The sequence below is a fragment of the Vespula vulgaris genome, chromosome 22, assembly GCF_905475345.1.
Source record: "Vespula vulgaris chromosome 22, iyVesVulg1.1, whole genome shotgun sequence".
Classification (NCBI taxonomy): Eukaryota; Metazoa; Arthropoda; class Insecta; order Hymenoptera; family Vespidae; genus Vespula; species Vespula vulgaris.
In genome coordinates, this window is record NC_066607.1 from 756,329 (window position 1) to 778,940 (window position 22,612).

General features: G+C 30.5%; 6 protein-coding genes across 9 annotated transcripts in view; 3 read left to right on the forward strand and 3 right to left on the reverse strand.

The window, feature by feature from the left end:
- The window catches only part of LOC127071680 (protein crumbs), a 46,051-nt gene extending 35,543 nt beyond the window's left edge, over positions 1–10,508 (forward strand). The window contains exons 7-19 of one of the 2 annotated variants that reach the window (XM_051011223.1): positions 580–761; positions 891–1,044; positions 2,146–2,610; positions 2,837–3,572; positions 3,657–4,059; positions 4,468–4,923; positions 5,010–5,762; positions 5,856–6,687; positions 6,771–7,134; positions 7,353–7,668; positions 7,934–8,251; positions 8,356–8,451; positions 8,594–10,508. In XM_051011223.1, the coding sequence (XP_050867180.1) occupies positions 580–761; positions 891–1,044; positions 2,146–2,610; positions 2,837–3,572; positions 3,657–4,059; positions 4,468–4,923; positions 5,010–5,762; positions 5,856–6,687; positions 6,771–7,134; positions 7,353–7,668; positions 7,934–8,251; positions 8,356–8,451; positions 8,594–8,818 (5,300 nt within the window). In that variant the 3' untranslated portion in view covers positions 8,819–10,508. The remainder of the gene's footprint in view (positions 1–579; positions 762–890; positions 1,045–2,145; positions 2,611–2,836; positions 3,573–3,656; positions 4,060–4,467; positions 4,924–5,009; positions 5,763–5,855; positions 6,688–6,770; positions 7,135–7,352; positions 7,669–7,933; positions 8,252–8,355; positions 8,452–8,593) is intronic. The other variant, XM_051011224.1, reaches the window with a different exon arrangement.
- Positions 9,771–12,803, reverse strand: LOC127071682 (endonuclease G, mitochondrial). The gene is made up of 5 exons (XM_051011229.1): positions 12,426–12,803; positions 11,646–11,839; positions 11,264–11,500; positions 11,006–11,189; positions 9,771–10,927 (listed from the first exon to the last, which is right to left on the reverse strand). Exons 1-5 carry the CDS (start codon positions 12,681–12,683, stop codon positions 10,829–10,831), a joined length of 972 nt encoding a protein of 323 aa, XP_050867186.1. The 5' UTR covers positions 12,684–12,803; the 3' UTR covers positions 9,771–10,828.
- Positions 12,804–13,002: 199 nt separating this feature from the next.
- On the reverse strand, positions 13,003–15,547 carry LOC127071490 (cell cycle checkpoint control protein RAD9A). Of its 2 annotated transcripts, none has more exons than XM_051010785.1 (6): positions 15,260–15,547; positions 14,904–15,106; positions 14,659–14,823; positions 14,418–14,574; positions 14,178–14,349; positions 13,003–14,103 (listed from the first exon to the last, which is right to left on the reverse strand). In XM_051010785.1, the coding sequence occupies exons 1-6, from the start codon at positions 15,291–15,293 to the stop codon at positions 13,473–13,475; spliced, it is 1,362 nt and encodes a 453-aa protein (XP_050866742.1). In that variant the 5' UTR covers positions 15,294–15,547; the 3' UTR covers positions 13,003–13,472. The 2 variants fall into 2 exon arrangements, with proteins under 2 accessions (XP_050866742.1, XP_050866743.1); XM_051010786.1 differs by having other exon boundaries at positions 15,232–15,547.
- Positions 15,548–15,574: 27 nt separating this feature from the next.
- Positions 15,575–16,907, forward strand: LOC127071493 (vacuolar protein sorting-associated protein 29). The gene is made up of 4 exons (XM_051010791.1): positions 15,575–15,743; positions 15,919–16,110; positions 16,181–16,416; positions 16,501–16,907. Exons 1-4 carry the CDS (start codon positions 15,741–15,743, stop codon positions 16,616–16,618), a joined length of 549 nt encoding a protein of 182 aa, XP_050866748.1. The 5' UTR covers positions 15,575–15,740; the 3' UTR covers positions 16,619–16,907.
- A 939-nt stretch (positions 16,908–17,846) lies between these two features.
- LOC127071491 (sarcoplasmic calcium-binding protein) lies at positions 17,847–20,664 on the forward strand. The gene is made up of 6 exons (XM_051010787.1): positions 17,847–18,092; positions 19,398–19,511; positions 19,584–19,751; positions 19,854–19,994; positions 20,070–20,150; positions 20,297–20,664. Exons 1-6 carry the CDS (start codon positions 17,955–17,957, stop codon positions 20,441–20,443), a joined length of 789 nt encoding a protein of 262 aa, XP_050866744.1. The 5' UTR covers positions 17,847–17,954; the 3' UTR covers positions 20,444–20,664.
- Positions 20,665–20,725: 61 nt separating this feature from the next.
- LOC127071492 (ubiquitin recognition factor in ER-associated degradation protein 1) lies at positions 20,726–22,468 on the reverse strand. Of its 2 annotated transcripts, XM_051010789.1 has the most exons (5): positions 22,127–22,468; positions 21,900–22,014; positions 21,672–21,826; positions 21,044–21,592; positions 20,726–20,973 (listed from the first exon to the last, which is right to left on the reverse strand). In XM_051010789.1, exons 1-5 carry the CDS (start codon positions 22,127–22,129, stop codon positions 20,905–20,907), a joined length of 891 nt encoding a protein of 296 aa, XP_050866746.1. In that variant the 5' UTR covers positions 22,130–22,468; the 3' UTR covers positions 20,726–20,904. The 2 variants fall into 2 exon arrangements, with proteins under 2 accessions (XP_050866746.1, XP_050866745.1); XM_051010788.1 differs by having other exon boundaries at positions 21,900–22,468.
- Positions 22,469–22,612: the final 144 nt, after the last annotated feature.

A 22,612-nucleotide genomic window follows, 5' to 3' on the forward strand; every position in this document is an offset into this window, starting at 1 on the left:
TATATGTAGATACACGTAAATGTTCGCTCTTAAAATGTTTCACTAACAATAACGCACAATTCACTTTTATATTTTAACAATCGCTCTATTTTTACATTTATCTAAAATATTCATAACTCTAACACAACTAACGTGCTGAGGAATATTGGCTATATGATGAGCCGTATTAAAAATGAAATTATTGTTATTAATATAGAAACAAAATTACTTAACGCTGGTAAAAATATTTCTTGAACCGTGTACTTTGAATGCCGTCTTCTTTATAACAAATTTTCAATCTCTACTCATAGATAATAATATAATAATAAATAAGTGATTAACTTTACGAACAAAAATGATCTACATTGCTTGAAATATTTCAACGATAAAGAAAACATCTCTAAAAGCAAAAAATTTGATTCAATACATACTGATTCACGTTGACTTGAATAATATAAATTAGAAGTTAATCGCATATTGTTTTTTGTCGCTTATTTTTTCTCTTTCTTTCACTCTCTCTCTCTCTTCTCGCATAAAATACGATCTGGCTATAAAATGTTTTGTGTTGTCCCTTACCTCGTGGTATGTGTCGTTCATCAGGTGCAACGTGTTCGACATCAGTTTCGGATTGGTGCACAATATGTCACAATGGTGGTACATGCATTGAAACAGTCTTTGGCATCATGTGCCAATGTCCACGATTTTGGACGGGAACACAGTGTAAGGAACAGATTACCTGTCGTAATCTACCTTGCAAACAGGCTTCCGCTTGCCACGATTATGTGAGTGTGATTTCTTGATATTGTGCTTCGCGTATAATACATGTATCATATGTATGTGTAAGCTTTTATACATGGAATATATCGTTTGCTTTCTTTGCTTCATTCATTACTTGTCTTATTACCAAATAGCCTGGAGGCTATTATTGCACCTGCGAACCAGGATGGACAGGACCAGAGTGTTCCATTGACATGGACGAATGCTCTAGTGATCCTTGCCGAAATGGTGGTATATGCATCGATCAGCTCAACAGTTATTACTGCCAATGTTTGGCTGGTTATACTGGTACAATCATTATTTGTGTTCTCTTTCATTATTATTTGTGTTCTCATTAATCAATCACTTTGTTTCATATGAAAGATTAAAATCGAATGATGTTGTTTAAATAATTGATAAATTTATTAATTAGATTCATTCATTTGTTCATATTTCTTCGACGAATCTGTTTTTCACTATTTTTCATCCAAATTTTCTTTTTCTATAATTATTTTCTTAGTATAAAAATTAATTGAACAGAATATACTACATGTACACAAGTTGTTTGCAAAGTACTTGCAGTAAATATGAAAATTGTTCGTAATATTATCTTATGAATCAAGTATTCGTATAAACAAACTTTAGGTCAGGAAAGGTTTTTAAAGGGAAAATGATTTAAGTAAATTAAAAACTCCTGCAGAAACAACAGAAAAAGATTCTGAAAAAACATAAAATAATTAAAAAAATGCTTGCACTAAAAGTCAAATTAAAATATAGAGTATATAAATCTTTTCAATCTTGAAAACTACCTAACATACAGTATGGAATATTATAAACAAGCTATTTTAACTTTTAAACAATCAATTTGTAGTCGATGCAAAAAATAATAACAATAATAAATAATGAAATGAAATAATTGGAAAGATCTGCATTTATGTAATTTAAAAATTATCTAATAATTATTCTATGAAATTAAAAAATTATAAAATAAATGGAACAACCGAGAAAATTTTTAGTAGCGAATGCATAAGAAATAGCAATTGATATTTAAAGAAATAAAATACGTAGACCGTACATAGCAAACACTTGGGTGAACATTTTGTGGTAGTGAACATTTCCTTATTCTCTAAATTAATTAAATAACTAGATAGTGTATGTTTACAAAATCACTGTAAATTTGAAATATTATTAAATGTATTTCTAAAAAATATACAAGTGTTACTTTGTTGGTTTTTAACCGACTTCAAATTGATCATTCAAAATTTAAAATAGCTTCCATTTGTTCTTTTTTTTTTTAATAAGGTAAATAAGTATAAATTATGCAAATAGCTTGTTAGCAAACAACTTGTAGCAAAAAACAAACTGCCAAAGAATCACTTTCTCAATTAGAAATATTTATTTTATGAATAGGAAAGAACTGTCAAATCAACGTGGACGAATGTCTCTCTCAACCCTGTCAAAATGGTGGCACATGCATCGATCGTATTAACGAATACACGTGTAATTGCACGAAAGATTTCATGGGTCAAAATTGTGAACGAGAATTCGACGCATGTTCCTTGAATCCATGTCAAAATAATGGAAGTTGTACTCTGATATCAAGATCAAGACGAGATTTCGTTTGCGAATGTCCAAGAGGATTCGAAGGTAAAATCTGTGACGTAAACGTTGATGATTGCGTGGACGTGATATGTCCAGATGATAAGATATGCGTCGACGGTATCGGCAGTTATGAGTGCAAATGCCGCGAAGGGTACAGAGATCCAAATTGCACTCTTATCGTTTATCATTGTGCCGGAAAGCCGTGTAACAATGGCACCTGTATCGATCTAGGTGACAACGGATTCGAATGCAAGTGTCACCCTGGTTTTCAAGGTACGTTAACACGATATAAAAGTTCGCATATAAAAATAAAATGTTTTCGTCAAACCAATTATTCCAAACAAATCGAATTTGATTTTGATTGCCAAGATCAAGCTTCTGTTTTTTCTTCTTTTGTGTTGTTTCAAAAATATCTATCTAAACCAAAAGATATAAAAGTTTATAATTCGTTCGTCATATATACGTAATTTGATCTAGTTCGATTCTCTGTCAATTTCAGGTTCATTCTGTGATCAAGACGTCAATGAATGCGAGATTCAAGGTAACTCTTTGTGTAACAACGGTATATGCTTAAATACCGAAGGAAGTTACAAATGTTTCTGCATACCTGGTTTCTCTGGTGATCATTGTGACATCGATATTGATGAGTGTCTTGGTGGGCCCTGTTTGAATAATGCTACTTGCATCGATCGAATCAATACGTTCGAATGTAAATGTCCACCTGGTTATTCCGGGAAGATATGCGACACGGATGTTAACGAATGCGAGAGTGATCCTTGCTTGAACGGTGCGACCTGTATAGACGAAGTCGCAGCTTACACTTGTAATTGCGCACCTGGATTTCGTGGAACTAATTGTGAGATTAATATCGATGATTGCGAACCCCTGCCATGTTTCAATTACGGTAGATGCATGGATGGCGTAAATGATTATACGTGTGATTGTACCGATACTGGTTTCGAAGGATCGAGATGTGAAAAAAACATAGACGATTGTTTGTCCGCTCCGTGTGTCAACGATGCCATTTGCATCGACGATATAAAGAATTACAAATGCCAATGTTATTCTGGTTACACCGGCAAAAACTGTGAAATAGATATAAACGAATGCGAAAGCTCACCCTGCCAATTTAACGGTACTTGCCTCGAGAGATCAAATAAAGAATTATACAAAAGCGAGGCCTTCAATTTACCCTCTATATTTACGCAAGATTTCAGTTATGCTAATGCGAGCGGGTTAGTAATACCTATTAGATATTCTTTCTTATTACTATTGTTATTAATTTTATATTCGATTAATTGTTCCTTCTCTTTACTTAGATACGAATGTTTATGCGTCCAAGGAGTAACGGGTAAAAATTGCGAAGTGAATATAAACGAGTGCGAAAGCAATCCTTGTCAAGCCGGTAGCTGCGTCGATCGCATTGGTGGATTCACTTGTGAATGTGACGAAGGTTACGAAGGTGATCACTGTCAGCATGACATCGACGAATGCAAAAGATACACCCCTTGCGTCCACGGTGTCTGTACCGATGGAAGAGCTGATTATTTCTGCACTTGCGAACCCGAATACGGCGGAAAGAATTGCTCCGTTGAGTTAACAGGTTGTTTGGGTAATGCCTGTCAGAACGGCGGTACTTGTTGGCCATATCTAATCGATGAAAAAATTCATAAATTCAACTGCACCTGTCCAAACGGCTTCCACGGTGAAATATGTAATTATGTAAGTACTTATTGCCTGTGTCGAAAACTGTCAGTTTTCTTATACGTGTACGGACAGGATACTTAAAAGAAAAAGTATCGATTCTCATTTTCAGAATTAGAATCAATTTTTTGTAGAATCTTTTATGAGATATCATTTTATCAATCATATTGAATGAATTTTTACTGATCATGTTTTCATACATATTATTATTATACTTATTTAAAATCATAGATTATTTTGTTCGTACACGCAAATAACTGATATATTGAAATAGAGGTAGTATCACATTATTAATGCAAGTTATTCAAACTTGTTCCACAATGTTTTCGAAAAAGACGGAGGTACGTAAAGTGCTGGCCTTTATTCGAATAAGTCTTGTGTAAAAAAGAAAAAAGACAAATTTTTAATTTTTAAACTATTTTTCAGGTGACCACAATGTCATTGAGTGGTAGTTCGTATGTTCTGGTGAACACAACTCGCGAGGAAGGATATGACATTCAATTTCGTTTTCGAACTACGCTACCAAATGGTTTGTTGGCCATTGGAAAGGGTTTAACCTTTTACATTCTTGAACTCGTAAATGGCAAACTCAATTTACATTCGAGCCTTTTGAATAAGTGGGAAGGCGTCTTCATTGGTAGCGGGTTAAACGATTCTTCATGGCAAAAAGTTTTCGTAGCCATCAATACCACACATTTGGTTTTATCAGCAAACGAAGAGCAAACGATATATCCTATCAGTCTCAACGAAGGATCTAACTCTAATCACACATCTTTCCCGATGACGTATGTCGGTGGTACTACTAACTATCTCCGAAGACTTACGCATGGCCCGTCTTTCTTTATAGGCTGTACCGAGGACGTCGTTATTAATGGAGAATGGGTGCTTACTTTCATTCGAATCAAACAACGATAATAATAGATAAATATTTATGTTCAAAAGTTCAAAACCAGATCTTTTATTTTTAGGTATATTCTGGAACAACATCTAAAACGGTTTATATGGAAGGTATCGAACCTGGGTGTCCACGTGAAGCACAATGTTCACCAAATCCTTGTAAGAACGGAGGCCATTGTACCGACGGTTGGCGGGATTTCTCTTGCAAATGCGAACGTCCGTATTTAGGTCACACATGCCAATACAATATGACGGCTGCCACATTTGGTTTTGAGAACATCACTAATGGTTACGTCACAGTTAAAGTATCTGATATGGCGAGGAAAGCAGTTAGATCAATCGTAGATATTTCAATGTTTATACGGACGAGGCAAGATAGAGGCGACATATTCTATTTAGGATCTGAACCGGCTCCACAAATGGACTCAAAGTCTCAAGACAAGACGTATATCGCAGCGCAATTAGAAGGAGGAGAATTACTCGTTAGAATCCAATTTAATGGTACCGAGGCATATACGGTAGGTGGTGTTAAATTAAACGATGGAAACAACCATCTGATTCAAGTTATCAGGAATGTGACGTTGGTCCAAGTGAAAATCAACGGCACCGAATACTTTCGCAAAACAATTAGCGCTTCAGGACAATTAAACGTTACTGTACTTTATTTGGGTGGTTTACCGCAAGCATCGAGATATATACGACAAGTCGACAGTCGTCAAATGGAAATTCAACAAGTACCGCAAATAAATTTCAAAGGAATAATACAAGATGTACAAATATCTAATGGCAACGAGATCATGGTCGTGGAATTCTTCCCTTTAAAGGTATAATATTATGATAATGTTAATTCATATCCTAATGAATCTTAGCAAAAATTTAATGAATCGTTCAATTAACTTTATTGTCATTACACAAAGGCAAAAGATATACCGACACCGACGCAATTCGGCAACGTAACCTTCGATCATGACAAAGTTTTGGAAGGCGTTTTATCCGACAACGTGTGTATTAGTAATCCCTGTAACCACAGTGGTACCTGCCACGTTACGTGGAATGATTTCTGGTGCCAGTGTCCACGAGGTTATACCGGCAAAACTTGCCAAGAAATGGAATTTTGCCAACTGCAAGATTGTCCAGCTGGTTCCAAATGTCAGAATCTCGACGATGGTTATGAGTGTATCGCTAATGCGACATTCGATGGCGTTAGTACGTCGTTCACTTACGTTTACGATCAAATGGAAATGGAAGAAAGAAATGAGTCCGATTCTACTATCGATACTATTCGAATAACATATCGATCGAATACTGGTGGCACTTTGATGCACATGGCACCTCGCATAGGTGATCAACATTTTACCGTGTCCGTTTACAAAGATAAAATCACAGTTTCCTGGCGACTGGATGATCAGAATCGCGGTATTCTCAGTTTCGGTAAGAACGAACCCGACGGAAACTGGACATCCATAATACTACGGCTAAATAACAATTCCATGGAGTGCACTTATGCAAACACGAACGACGAAAACGCGCCGCAAGTTAGTCCGAATTTCAACTTTGCACTATGGTACGAATTGTTGATCACCGGTACGGTCACTCTAGGTGGATTAAGTAATACTCTCTCTAATCGACATACTTACGTTACTCTCGATAATAATCAAGCTACGAACAGGAAAGCTATTAAACAAAATACTGTTGATCTCAGTGATTACGTTCTTACTACTACTACACCACCACATCATATGGTATCAGGTATTTAGCTAAAATTCTTCACTTAGATTAGACTTGATTTGAAATACAAAAAAGAGACTATGTTTCATGATTTATCTTTTCAGGAGAAGTATTCAAAGGTTGCCTAGGCGAAGTAAGAATTGGCAGCATGTTATTGCATTATTTTACTTACGAAGAGGTATATCAAAACGCTAACTTTACGCCATTTGAATATCTATCTCTACAAAATCACAACTCGAGTAACAATATCGGTTGTCAATTATGTTTCGATATTGATTGTATGAATGACGGTTATTGTCGTAACAAAGCCAATAGCTACGTATGCGAATGTCCAGCGGGCTATGCCGAAGATGATTGTTCTGCCAATATCGATGAGTGTATCGACAATAAATGCCAAAATAATGCGACTTGCGTCGATGGTATTGCTACTTATACCTGTATTTGTAACAGTGGCTGGCAAGGACGGCTGTAAGTATACGTATAGATAGAAATTGTTTGCACCAATTAAATATTTGCTATAAAAGTAACTTCTTTTTGCGAAAGAAAGAAAAAAAAAACAGAAAAAAGAATTCTCATTCGATCGTAATATTGCAACGATGTGATAATAGTTTTTGATAACGTTGCGAAAGATTACGAACCTCGTGGAGTTTTCTTAACTTATCTAGATCTTATCTTTTCTTTTTTAGATGCGACAGCGATATTAACGAGTGTGTGACTCTCAGTCCGTGCCAGCATGACGGTGTTTGCGTTAACAAACCTGGATCTTTTCGTTGCGAGTGTCCCGATCAATTTGTCGGCGAGCTTTGCGAAAATTTTCGACTGATTACGTGTCAAAGCGAACCTTGCAAAAACGGTTCCACATGTACGGACATTGTAAATTCAAAAACGGGAGATAATTACACTTGTACTTGTATGACTGGTTTCGAAGGCACTCAATGCGACTTACCTTATTGTCAAGTTCAAAAGTGTCAAAATGGTGGCACATGTGACCTCTTACATCAGGTATTAAATGTTAAAATGCATAGTCACCATAATATTCTTTTCAATTTCGATAACAAAATCTTTAACTTTTCGAATACCTTAATATCTAAAAAAAGTTTATTATCTTCTATGATTAAGTTACTGAAATTAAATAAATAAGATACTAAATTTATTGAAACCAGATAGATTATCGATTTCTTATCAATTTGCCTTTAGATTAAAACAGAGGTAATGAAGAAATCCTATAACTTCTCAACGATTTTTTTTCTTTTCTTTTTTTTTCTAGGCTCCTCAATGTATGTGTCTGGTCGGTTACACGGGACTTTATTGTGAGATAAATATAGACGATTGTGCACCAGATGCGGATGGTAATGTGCCGTGCAAAAATGACGGTAAATGTTACGACGAAGTGAACGAATTTACCTGCGATTGCTTAGGCACTGGCTATACAGGACCAGATTGTTCCATAGACGTGGACGAATGTCAGGATCCGTTAACTGACTGTGGATACGGAAAGTGTGAAAACTTGCTTGGTACTTATCAATGTATTTGTAACCCTGGATACTGTGGATATAACTGTAGAATGGGTGACTCTTGTAGAGAAGTAAGCATTTAATAGTCCACACGACTTTCTTGTAAATATTTAAACACAAAAAATTCTTACAATTTTTTTCGTATCAATTATAATCTCTTTATTTTATGTAATAGAATTACTGCCAAAATGGAGGGACGTGTGAGTGCAGAAGTAACGGCGAATATCAATGTTTGTGTACACCAGAGTATACTGGAAAAAATTGTACAGAGGTAAAAGAAATAATTATATTCTTTTAATAATTAATTTACTAACTATAATGATTACAATTTATTTTTATAAATTCTTTACAGTAATTATAGAATAAATTCTTTTGGAATAAACGGTTGGCTAATTCATTGTTACATTTTTCAGTCTGGACAACTTGGAAGTCAAGCATTCAATATTGCTATTATCGTAGCACCTATTGTTGGTTGTTTATTTCTCATCGCGGCAAGTTCATTAATAGCCTTATTTATGATGGCTAGAAAGAAACGTGCTACACGTGGTACGTACAGCCCAAGCGCTCAAGAATTTAGCAATCCGCGAGTAGAAATGGACAACGTGATGAAACCTCCACCAGAAGAAAGACTGATTTGAAGAGCTTATGATTTGATAATAATAAGTAATCAAAGCGTCTTACGCAACCTAGTCTATCGAGTGCGTAAATCGCTGTTACATGTATGAAACAAATTGGATGATAACAAAAAAATCTTCAAGTGGCATATCATCAAACGTTCCATTGCGTTTTCTAGTCTATGCCGCTTAACTACTTTATTGGGTCACACTAACGTTGTAATATTATAAATATGTCGAAATCTTTCATAAGCTGTTGAACGTAAAAAAGAAAACAAAGAAAAAAAGAAAAGGAAAGAAAATACAAAGCCACCTCTAATAGAAATTATAGGAAAAGTACAAAAGAATATGAAAAAAAAAGAAAAAAAAATTGCAAAAAAAAAAAAAGAACAAAAAAAAGCAAAAAAAAGAAGACAATATTTAGAGGTGTGCAGTATTTGAAAGAATAAATTTTAATTTAGTTTATTCCATGTTGTTATGAATGTATTACTCAAATTAGATCTTTTTTATATGAACACAATTCACGATGACACAAGTATAATGTGGCAAAGAGATTGTGGTAATTAAACTGTATAACCATTGTTAATATTGGATACTTAATGTGACGTCACAAATAATGAAAAGCGTTGCTTTTCATTTTTTTAGTATTTTCAATTTGTTCGATGATAATGTATGATAAAAATCATACAAAGTGTACTTAAAGCTATGTCCTTACTATGTAAGTGATACATGATTACAACATTCAAATAACAAGACCCGTCCATATTAGTGCCTAAATTACTATAAATGCAAGAATTGTGAAACTTTTTGACATTAATATGTATCAACATTGGTCAAAATATAGAATATAAGTGTAGATGAATAACAAGAATATGAGAACATCTGGCGAGCTTCGCTATGTTCTCATATCTGTTAATTTTATGTACATAAAATAGCTATTAAGTCATAAAATTTATTAATGGTTTTGTCAATAGGATTTTATATGAATACTGTATTTAAAATTAATGTAGTATTTTAACAACAATGTACTCTTTGGTATGTAATAATATTACTACTGTGACCAAAGTAATGGCGAGAATTAACTCGACCAAGAATGCGTTCAAAATACTTATTAAATAATGAACTATATATATATATACATACGCGTAAAAAATCGTCTGTATGATTCACTACGCACTTTAGACATGACAACAATACGGCAAATAGTAATCTTTATACACACACACACACACACACACATATATATACATATTTCTTGGAAAGTCGTAATGATATAATACTATCTATGTGCTACTATATTAGTGTTATAACAATATTACTACGTGCTATACAATATTTATATGTAAACGCATGTAAAATATAGCTATAGTCGGAAAATAATAATTAAAGATAATAAAATTTTAAAATATGAATTATCAGTTTCCGGCTATGAGCATATAAAAATTGACAGAATTATTGTAGAAATTAGACACGAAACACACAATAATAAAAAAAATTGTATTTCTTATTAGACTGAAATTTAAATATTAATATGACACTTCCTGCGGTCGTGCCTAAAACTGTATAAACATGGATATATGTACTTCTTCTATAAGTATACATTTTCGTGATTGGTAAAATGTAATTATGTATTGAATTTATTATAACATAAATGATGAAAGCTTCTATCATCAATTGTATAAAAGGCAATAAAATCTCGAAATATCAATGGTAATACATCTTGTTATTTCATAAAGTTTTATATATATAATTTAAAAAAATAATTTTTTATATCCATTAAAATAGTTCTATTATAATTATAAAATAGTCTCAATACATTATTCATATCATGATTTCATATTATTAAATGAGATGAAAAAAAAGGATATATTTCACATGATCATATATATTCACATAAATATTGATTTCAATTTTCTATAACTTTCGATTAGCTATCTGAATCTACATTTTTAACAGTGATATTTAATTTATAAATAAATATGAAATAAATTAGTTATAAAAATTGACTACTAATTCATTGTGTTTAAAATAAAATTATGCTATACTTTTCCCATTGACTTTCCTAAGTTTTTCACGAGATAATTTATCAAAAAATAGAAGACCTGCTGCTCTTTCAATAGTTTCTGGTGGTACCTATAACAAAATAAAATTTATTATAATCATATCAAATCAAACTAAATTATATGTGATTAAATATTTATAAGAATTTACCCGAAAATTTGTAAGAGGAGTATTGTCATCAATGGGCATATTTGGCATTATATAAGCCTCCATTTCAAAATTTGAGTCATGAGTTGCGCCAACAATTACTTTATAAAAGTGTGTTGGTACTGCAACATGATTTGCACCAATAACTTCGTAACGTACATATAATTTACCATTTTCATTATCTCTTCTACAAAAAAAAAGTATAATGTTTCACTTTTACTTATATTTTTCATTAAGACTTATTTATATTAATATACTTACTTTGGAATATATAATGGACCAGTACAAACATAAACATCTTTATAAACATCAGTTAATTTTCTCACATATTTTTCTAATCTATTCCAAGAGTGCCTATTAAAACCAATGCCAACTTGTGGTGCCATATTTGAAAGATAAAATGTTTCATCCACATGTTTTTGATGTAATTTATGATTTCCAGCTGCTGCTAAATGCCCACGATCATAACCACTTCCTTTATAATCACTGTTATCAGATCTATATTGATATATAATTATATTAATTAGAAATATAGATACATAGACACATACACACACACACACATATATATATCAATTTAATAATATATCTCATAACAGATATTTGAGAGTTTATCTCATAAAAAAAATATATAAATATATACCTAAAATAAGGATGTATACTTGTATCTGGCGTAAATTCACATTTTGAACGATTTACATTTTCATTATATTGTAATCTTTCTTTGTTTAAATGTTCAAATACCCAATGAGCAACACGATTTCTTCTATCATAAGACAATATAAAATCTTCATATGATCTGATGTTATCATAACCAGGAAAACCAAATTTCATAATCTGTTAAGTCGATAGAATCTATTATTACTTGTCTATAAGTAATCATTAATGGCTAACAATAATAAATTGGGAAAGATATAACGTTATAAGATATTATAAAGAATTTTTTTAGATATTTTTAGTAAAAAAGAACTGATTCGTTTATGAACATCTCCACAAAATGTAATCAGATCATATATATATATATATCATTCAAAGGCTAATATATTGTCGACCTCATGAATCATATGTGATTATAAGCTGCTCATCGCACATTTTTCGCGAACAATATGTTGTTCTCAAATTTAATCACATAACTTATACAAAATCATAGTGTACTTTATATATGTAATTTAAAAAAATAACTTCTTATATGCATTAAAATAGTTCTATTATAATTATAAAATAATCTCAATACATTACTCATATCATTATTTCATATCATTAAATGAGATGAAAAAAAGGATATACTTCACATGATCATATATATTCACATTAATTTCTAAGTAAAATAGATAATTTCTTCGATCGGTCGGCAATGTTTTAAGATTTTTATGGCTCATATTCAAATAAGAATAATTCAAATAAGATTTAATTTTGAAATTACCTGGGATACTCTTGTTGCAGTTGCAGATAATTTTGAACCCATATCCGATTCTACATCTGAAGATTCTAAGAGATTTTCATGTGCAGATACTGTACCAAATATTGGCAAACCGGGCATACGTTTAATATTATGAAAAATACTCGTTCCATTGTCTTCCTCCGTATGAGAATGTTTTCCTTGTTTAGAATATTTGCCTATATACCAACCACCTAATCCACTTACCGTGAATAATCCTAATGCTAACTTAACATTCTTCATAGTTTATATTGCCTTGCATTAAATGTTAATAACGATAAATTATTAACGCGTTACATAATACCACTATCTTAACTCACATAGGTTAACTACCGATCTACGCAACTCACTGGCTGTATAGGGTACTTCAGATATATTGATCAATTAAATTGAGTTTGCGCAATAAACACTAGCAAAAAGATAATACAAATATTTTTTTATCCTACTCTTATGTAATACAAATATATGAATTTTTTGTAATTGTTATATATTATCCTATAAATTTATTCGATATTTATTATTGAAAACGTTGTACAAGGATTTTGAATTAATTACTTAAAAGTTTATCAATTATGAAGTTACTGATAATATTTTATTGACGAACTTTTGATTAAATATACATATATATATAAAGTATATTCTAACAAAATTCAAAGTAATACATAATTGTCTAATATAAATTTAAATATAGATACAAAAATATTTTTTTAAATTCGTATATTTTACATTATCTGCGCGTTTTTATAAATTGTCACTTTTCTAATTTATTAATAAACAAAATTAGTTCAGTACTATGTATATACATTATAATACAAAATTAGTAATTAACATTTTGTAGCATCTAGTGAGACCAAGAACTTTACTTGTAAGTTTTATTTGCTTCATTATGCATCTTAATTACTATTTTTTCACTTAGTATATTTAACGAAAGAATTTAATTATATCAATATTAAATTAATAAGTTCTGAACAAATTTCCAAATAAATATTTTTTAAAAGAAATCCATAAAAATATTTTAAATAAATAACAAGGTTATTCGCTGTTTTCATCTGAATCTTCAGCTAGAATTATATCATGACCAGGCAACATTCGTGGATCAAACGTTGCTTGAAAACATTTTCTAAAGATAAAGCGTGCTTTCTTAGATGGAGGAGATGGCGATTTAGGCACAGTATTTTCTAGATTATCATTGTCCTTTTCTCCAGCGGCATTATCCAGGTCTTTTGTACAACCTTCACTGGATTTTCTTTTTAATATGTTTGAAAATACATTACATACTAATTTCTTTTCATTATTAGATACACTAGGTTTTGAGAAAATGTCATCGGTAGTCGACGTATTTGCGTCTATTAGAATTTCATTTTGATTATATTCTTTTGAAGATATATGAGTATCATTATTTCTCACTTCTTTCCCTATTTTCATGTGACTTGATTCCTTTTGCTTTGATGTAATCGTAGTATTAGAAAAAGATGTATCATTTGATCTATTTAAAGATTTAGATGATCGTTTTGTTGATCTTTTAACTGTAGCCCTTTTTCGTACATACTTAGGTGCTTTAGAAGTAATAGTTGTCTCAGATTGACTATCTACATCAGAATTTAAAGTAGACAGTACCAAATTTGCTTCGAAAGTTGTATTTTTTAACACAAACACAGCAGGTCTGCAAAAAAAAAAACAATAAAACAATCTTACAATAGTAGAAATGAATGAAGACAATTAATATATCCAACTTACCTTCCTGCACTTTCTAAATATATACTAATTGGTAATTTAACAAATTCAGCAAAATTAAGAATTGCTCTTAATTCTTTCATACAAAATGTAATTGTTGTCTCTGTATTAACTGAATATCGATCAAATTCACCTCTACCTAGTACTAGCTGTGTCCTTGTTACATTAGCTATGTCTATATTTAAAATAAAATATTTTATATATTATTAAGCTTTAACATAATAATTTTATTATTAAACTTACTGGATGTATCATCTATATAATTTCTAAGCAAAACTTTTTGTGGTAGTATTTCAAAAGTGATTTCAATTAAATTTTGTTGAAAATTTTGTATTGCATCTCCAAGTATATTAGATTGTGAACATAACTGATTAGTTGCATCATCTTTGATATATGCAGCCTATAAATATTAAAATAAAATATAAAACAATTAAAAAAATTAAAAAATTAAAATAATAGAAAATTAATATTACATATAACATACCTGTAATTTTTCACAATCTATGATAGGCAAAATATGTTTCTTTATGATACTGTTATTATATTTTAAAGTAATAAAAAGAAAATCTGCATTTGGTTTTAACTCAATATGACAGGTTTCTACCTGTTTATCTATCATATTTGATGTTTTGAAGACTGTCATAGCACTCTATAACATAAATATAATAAAATTAAATCGAATGTTAGCAAAAAGAACGTTAAATATTACACATTGTTACAATATATTACCCTCATAGAAATTTTACATTTAAGAGTATCTTCCTCCTCAAGATCATCAAATATGTAATATGAAAAGTAATTTTCAAAAAAAGTAAAGTCAGCGTATGCAGAATTGGCCATATTAACTGCACGAAAGGATAAGCTATTTGGTTGAGGTTGTACATACATTTCATCTCCAATCTTTGCTAAAGCATGGATAGCTTTTGCTACAACTGCAATTGCAAATGTATGATATTGTTATGACAAATAAAAATTTCCTTATAAATTCCTTAAATATTCTTATAAAAAAGTATTTTTAATTAAAAGATAATGTTTCATATCTGTCATATAACATAACCTAGGTAAAATATTCATTTTAGATATACTTTTCACATTTGCCCCAGGTATGACACACTTCATGATTTTTTCTAACTTAATTCAGCATAATTATTAAATAATACTGCACCAAATATAAATACAAAATTGCTTGAACGTAAAATAACTCAGAGATATTCCCGCCACTTAAAATTCGAACTTTTCACATGTACATTCAACTGCATCTTTCATGCTTGTAAAATTTGTATTCGTTTATTGGCTTGGTTTGTTCCAATTCATTCTAAACAATCGTTATCATTGGTCTCTAAAATTAACGTTGGCCTTATTCGTAAACTGGGCCATGCTTCCAATGTTCGATTAATCGAAATTCGCAATCAAAATTCGAGATATCGGTTGCATATAATTGTCAACTACACCCACTAGCCTAGTTTGACAGTTTACTATTATATTTCATTTGTTGTAAATAAATGCAGTACATTAAAAAGTATACGTTAATAAGTGTACTTTTATAAAAACGTTACCAATAAAATCATGGTGAGAAAGGTTTTTTGATCAGTATATATAGATTCTTTAACCTCCAAATTCTATTGTATAGTATCACCATAATATCACTTTCTTTTATTTATCTTAAATATATTAAACAAATATAATTAAAAATTATTACGACTTTTGTAGTTAATGCTACAATAATTTATTATTGTATATACAGCTTGTTTTAGTGTTGGGAGATCTGCACATTCCACATAGGTGTAGCAGTCTTCCAAGCAAATTTAAAAAGCTTTTGGTACCAGGTAGAATACAACACATATTGTGTACAGGTAATCTTTGTACAAAAGAATCATATGATTATTTAAAGACATTAGCCAGTGATGTACATGTAGTACGAGGAGATTTTGATGAGGTATGTATTTTTACTTGTAACCTTTCTTCGACTCGTATGTCTAATTAATTGCTACTTTTTATTCTTAAAGAATTTAAATTATCCAGAACAAAAAGTTGTCACTGTTGGACAATTTAGAATAGGATTATCACATGGTCATCAAGTTGTACCATGGGGAGATCCAGAAGCTTTAGCCTTGATTCAAAGACAGTTGGATGTTGATATTTTAATATCTGGTCATACTCATAAATTTGAAGCTTACGAACATGAAAATAAATTTTATATAAATCCTGGATCAGCAACAGGAGCATATAATCCCTTGGATACGTAAGCTTTGACCTATAATTACAAGTATATACTATGTCTTATTAATATCTACAAATATTGATACTTTGCATATTATATTTGTAGATCGGTTATTCCATCTTTTGTTCTAATGGATATACAAAGTTCTACAGTTGTAACTTATGTGTATCAGCTAGTTGGAGATGATGTAAAAGTAGAGAGGATTGAATATAAAAAGAGTTAAGTACTATCGAAGACTATAAAAAATGAATTAATTAAAAAATGAACCGAGATTATTAATGACTGGCTGGATAAATATAGAAAACGTATGATTTATGTTGAAACTTACATTCATATTCGAATTTTGCTAGAACACAAATCATGCGCTGCATCATATGTTTGCATTTGACAGAAACACATAAACAATTATACAAAACATTAAAATATACAATACACTTATTGTAAATAAAGCTGTTTTCAAATTATACAAATATATATGTATATCTTGTTTTCAATATATTTAATGTATTTTATACTATAAGTGTTACAATTCCAAAAATCTCTTTATCCTGCATTACACTGTTTAACAATGACGTCAAATACTTATTTACATATTTATTTCTTAAACAGTGACACGTGCCAGAAACTTGTTTTTTGTTCCAGTTCATTACCCAGGGAATCATGCCTCTAGTCACGTACTACATACATGCTTACGTATGTTTATGTATATATTCCGGTATCGTACGCACATTTGTGACCCGAATGTTATTCGCTTCTATGAACGTGCTGCTGTTACGATCCTATGTTTACACTTTGTCTCTACTTCCGAGTAATCTATCTGGACGTAAAATTAATCGAATAAAAAGCCCAAATTAGTCTTGTACCGTGGATAGATGATAAAAAGCACTTGCAATGGCGTGGCATGAAATATTCTTTTAAACGAAATTTCAAATCGAAATGAAATATATAAAAGCATATAATCAAATTAAAATAGATTCCAATATAAATTATTTGCACATTGTAATATAATGCTATCTTAGATTATTGTAAGCTTTATCACAAAAAAAAAATCAAGAACATATGGATCTTCATAATTAGTCGCTAATGTGTTTAATGTCTTTATATAATATTCCATATTATAAAAAATATATTTAAAAAATATACCACATTTTATCAAAAAGTTCATGTTCACTATGCAAATGCATTTATTCGATCTCGTTCTTCCTGAATCAAATGAAAAATATCACAATGCTTACGTCTATGACTTGTAGGCTTGGCAACCATAGGAGGCCAAGGGTGGCCTCCTATAGTAGTTGTTAAATCAGTAAAAAAAGAAATAGAAAAAGAAACAGAATAGAAAAGATCTGGTACGCATGCGCAGTAAAAGATTGGGGGCGGCGGGGGATGGGGGAAATAGACGAGTCGAACACAAAAAGGGGTCCGGACCCACTCTTTTAACTCAGTACGATCCTTATTCAAAGAGCTACTTTTCTTCTTTCTTCGAATCCCATAGAAATATTTATTCATTTTATTTTACATTTTGTATTTTATCATTTTCATTGAAAAAGAAAATCGACGAAATGGTAAATGTTTTATTCAAAACCATCGTACGTTCGATGATGTCCAAGGGACTTGTTAAAGAGAGAATTACACCGACGTTATTTAGGGCATTTTCTAACGTGAACCAGGAATATAATCAAACCGATCGAAAATTACAGGTAAGCATAAAAATATATAAATGAAAATTGTTTAAATATAAATTGAAATTTTATCATTCGACATTGACGATCATAAATAAGATGATCGTAAATAAATTTTTTATAATTTTAAATAAAAATCAAATAAGATTAAATAAGATTAGAATAAGGAAGATCTCAAAGAAACATACGCGTATGGATTAAAAAGCTGCAAAGGATTGTATTCATTCATATATTCATAAATAATTAATATATTTATATATTCATGTATTCGAAAAAAAGTTGTTTTCTCTTTATTTGAATACATATACGTATGCATCGATATAAACAGTTCTATGTCTTTTGTTTTGTTTTCATTCGGATGTAAACAAAACTATTTAAATACCCTTTACTAATATTCGATGGTCGGCAACCGGTTATACATTCGTGCGTGCGTGTTCGTCTCTATATGTAAATACCTACATATCGCTACTTATGACGAAAATAATCTCTTTGTCCTTGTCTTCTTATACTATCCAAATGAGGTTTCTTTCGATCTCTTTTTCTCTCTTCTCCCACGCTATAAAATGTATGATTTCAAAACGTATCGTCCGTTACGTTATTTCATAACAGAGTTATTTCATAACTTGTAACTAATGAGAGAAAGTAGTATTTACATATATTATAAATATTTCTTGAATGTGAATATTTTTTTAACAAAAATTTTTACTTCTTTTTTATCAACGTTTAAAATTAAACGTTTTAAAATATTCTTATTTCTTTTGTCAACATTTAAAATTAAACATGTAAAAATATTGGTACTGAATGAAATGCGCTTGAAAAAAATGTAAATAATTTAAATAATTAATATTGTTAATACGTTTGTTTTCTTTATGGTCTAGCGTTTCGATTTTTACAAAATAATCTCATTTTTTCGTGTTAACGTGAATACGGTACATCAGAAAATGGAGACTGTTTTTCTAAGAAAAGAGGAACAGAAAGACTCATTTTCTTATCGCTTTTAATACAAAAAAAAAAGATAAACCCATGATTCGTACGTTACGGACGGTATGTACGACCTATTTTTCGGAAAAGATAAGATAGATATTTATAAAGAAATTGTTTATTATGATTTTTTTATTTTTTTCAAGGATAGAAACATTTTTCTTATAAATACAAACGTTACAAAAAATTGTAATCGAATTGGAGTCACCTCAATAAACGATATCGATGTATTTCTATTAATGTAACGAGATAATTAAATATTTATACACATATTTTTATATTTTTACCCCGGTACAAATTTACTAATATTATTAAGAGAAGATTGTTATATATTTGTTTTAGTTCTATAAACCGACCAAGAGATTATACAGCGAAAGAAAAATTCATAATAGACAGATTTTAACAGCTATAGACGAAATTGATAGTGATATTGATTCTGATTATGAACAGGAAAGAGTAAGTATTTTCCTTAGAAAAGTTGGATAATTATTTATTCAAATTAATAGAAAATTTTATTATGATTTGCAGGGACAGACACCTTTTTGGAGAAGGAAAATGAGAACTTTGCATAGTCATTTAGATGTAAATAAAGACGGAATAATCAGTTATGATGATTTCATGCTATTGGCAGAAAGATTTTCTAAAATAGGAAACTTATCTCCAGGAGAAACTATAGAATTTAAAAAAATACTAACAGTAAGTATGTCTGTGTGCGCGCCTATACATATGTTTGCATCCAAATTTGTATATATTACATAAAGCTTAATATAAATTTTTATTATGTTATTTTTTGTATAGGACTTGTGGGAAGAATTATGGGGAGAAGTTAGTCCTTATAATCTAATTTGCATTGAAAAATATTTAGAGGAAATGCATCATGTACTTAATGATCCTTCATTGAAAAAAAAATGTCATAGTTTCTTACCTTTTCTTTTTAAGGTATGTAGTTATAAGATTATGGGTTCTGTATAATAAAATATATAGCATTAAACATTATAATGTTTTGATTATCAGGCAATTGATAAAGATCAAAATGGAGAGATCTCCATAAAAGAATATAAATTATTTTTTAAATGTTTGGGACTAGAAAATGATGTAAGTCCTTTTTTATAATATTATAACATTTTATGTTTTATGAATCCATATTGTATGAGCTTTTTCTCTTTATTGTATGAATTTTTTCTTCAAGAGGTACATATTTTTTGAATGATTTACATTTTACTATTTATGCTTTTTTACAGCATGCTGTTGTATCATTCAATTACATTGACATAAATGAAGATGGAAAACTCAGTTTGGAAGAATTTGTAACTGTAGGTAGAGATTTTTTTCTTACTGAAGATCATACAAGGCCAAGCAAACACTTTTGGGGCCCTTTGGTAGATTAATTTTCTTATATATATACTAAATAGCTCGGTAAAACTTGTGATAATTATAGCATTATAAGTTTTCAACAGTGATAAGTAATCTTTCAAATGTAAGTACATCGAAATTATCATGTAGAGATTTAATATAAGATTTTGTATCAACGACTGAATCAATACGATAAATAGTATAAGATAATGTATATAACAAGATTTTTGTATCGATAACTGTAAGAATATGATAAATAAAGAAATTATTTACTTTCTAAAGAATCGTTTTCGATTTAACACCACAATGAAACAATGTTATAAATTTTAAAAATGTTATTGTATTGACTTAAGGTACAAAGATACATGTATACTGTCAATGGGTGATTGTACAAACGAATACATTTTGAGAATAGTACAATAGTTTAATGGTAAATGTGACCACGTGATCCCATGACATACACTTACGATCGAATTATTTCTTTAAGATTGCATTATCATTTTCTTGACTTTCTAAGGGAGAAACCTTCTCCAGTGAACGCTTTAAATTCATCTTGATCTTTTACCTATAACGAGTAGCATCATTTATATTCAAATGTTATAAGTCATATGTAATAAAAATATAATTAAACTTACTTCTTTGTTATTAACAGGCTTCATATTTCTTAAAAACCTCAAAGTGCCTATTTTATAATCATAATCAGGAATACCTCTTACATAGGCCACTTTATTCATCACTGAATCAAGTTGAGACGAATCCTTACGCTTTTTACCGTCTAATCTGTTTCCTTGTCCCTTGAACGGTACAAAACCGGTAGGTGTTGGCATTAAATCTGCAGGATCTACATCTTTCTCATTGTTTTTTGTTTCTCTTTCTGGCTCTTTATATCCAAGAGGCGGAGCAAATTCAACATTCATATCACATTCAATAATGCTGACTGCTGGACCAGGTTTAGTTTCTAATACACACATTTCATATATTCTTTGATTATATTTTATTGCAATAACATCCCCTGTAGTGAGACATGCAAAACTTCTTAAACCATTTTCTAATACTGCTTTTGGATTTGTGATATCTAAAAAGTCTTCTGATTGTGGTTGAAAACGTGAAAATTTTGCAATAGGAAGAGATACACTTTCTACGTTTAACAACTCCCCTTCTTCCAGAAGAAGGTTATGCATCATCTGTAAAAATCACATAAGACTTTTTTACATAAAATCATTGAAAAGTAGATGTATAGTAACGTCTTATACAATATCTTACCCAATAAGGCAAATAAACTTTTCCTTCATCCGCAACGAATTCTAGAACTCCGCAATGAGTAATTCTATTAGTTTTCTTATTCGTTAATTTGAACAACATTGGATAATTAATATTTAATCTTGTAAGTTGTTCTAGAGCTGATGGAGGCATGATTACTAAAAAAAAATATTGGTAATATACTAGTTCATCGTTACATGACATCTTCAATTTTATACATTACTGACTAACTTTTTCCACCACGTTCTACATCTTGTCTATAAATTCCTGGTAACATCGACACGGAGAAGCACTTGTACTGCGTATTAAAGGGCCTCGGAATCTCCGGGAACATGTTAAACCCGAACTGAAAGTGGAAAGTCATGCTGATGATCAATTTAACCTCTGTCTAAAGCAAAATCCGTCGAATGCAATGTATGCCTTCTTTAATATCCGGCCCTTCTTTCTGATTATTTTACCATCTTTTTAGTATTTGTTTCAGCAATCCGTCTCTCAGCAATTGACAATTAGTTTTCTTGAGAAAATTTTAATTTTAAATCTTACAGAAAAGCAAAGGAAAAAGAGTAACGTCAACGTTGCCACACAATATACACGCGTAGCAGACGACTTTCATCTGCTCATGATGATTGTATTAATAATATAATGTAATGTCCGAACCATATTATATAAATTTATATTAAAATGTCATATAAAACACAATGGACACTAAAATGGTCTTTGCATGATTTTCATAATTCCAATCTGATTTTGTGACAAGTACGGTATTAATTAGACCTAGCAATTTACAGAATTTTATACCAATGTACCGTAGGAATCTATATTACCGACCGTTTTCGAGAAACAGACAGTAGCACTCCTACTGATATAAAATTCGATTTATGAAGTATTAATTATGTTATAAACGTAAATATATCTATAAATATATTGTATGTAAGTATATATTA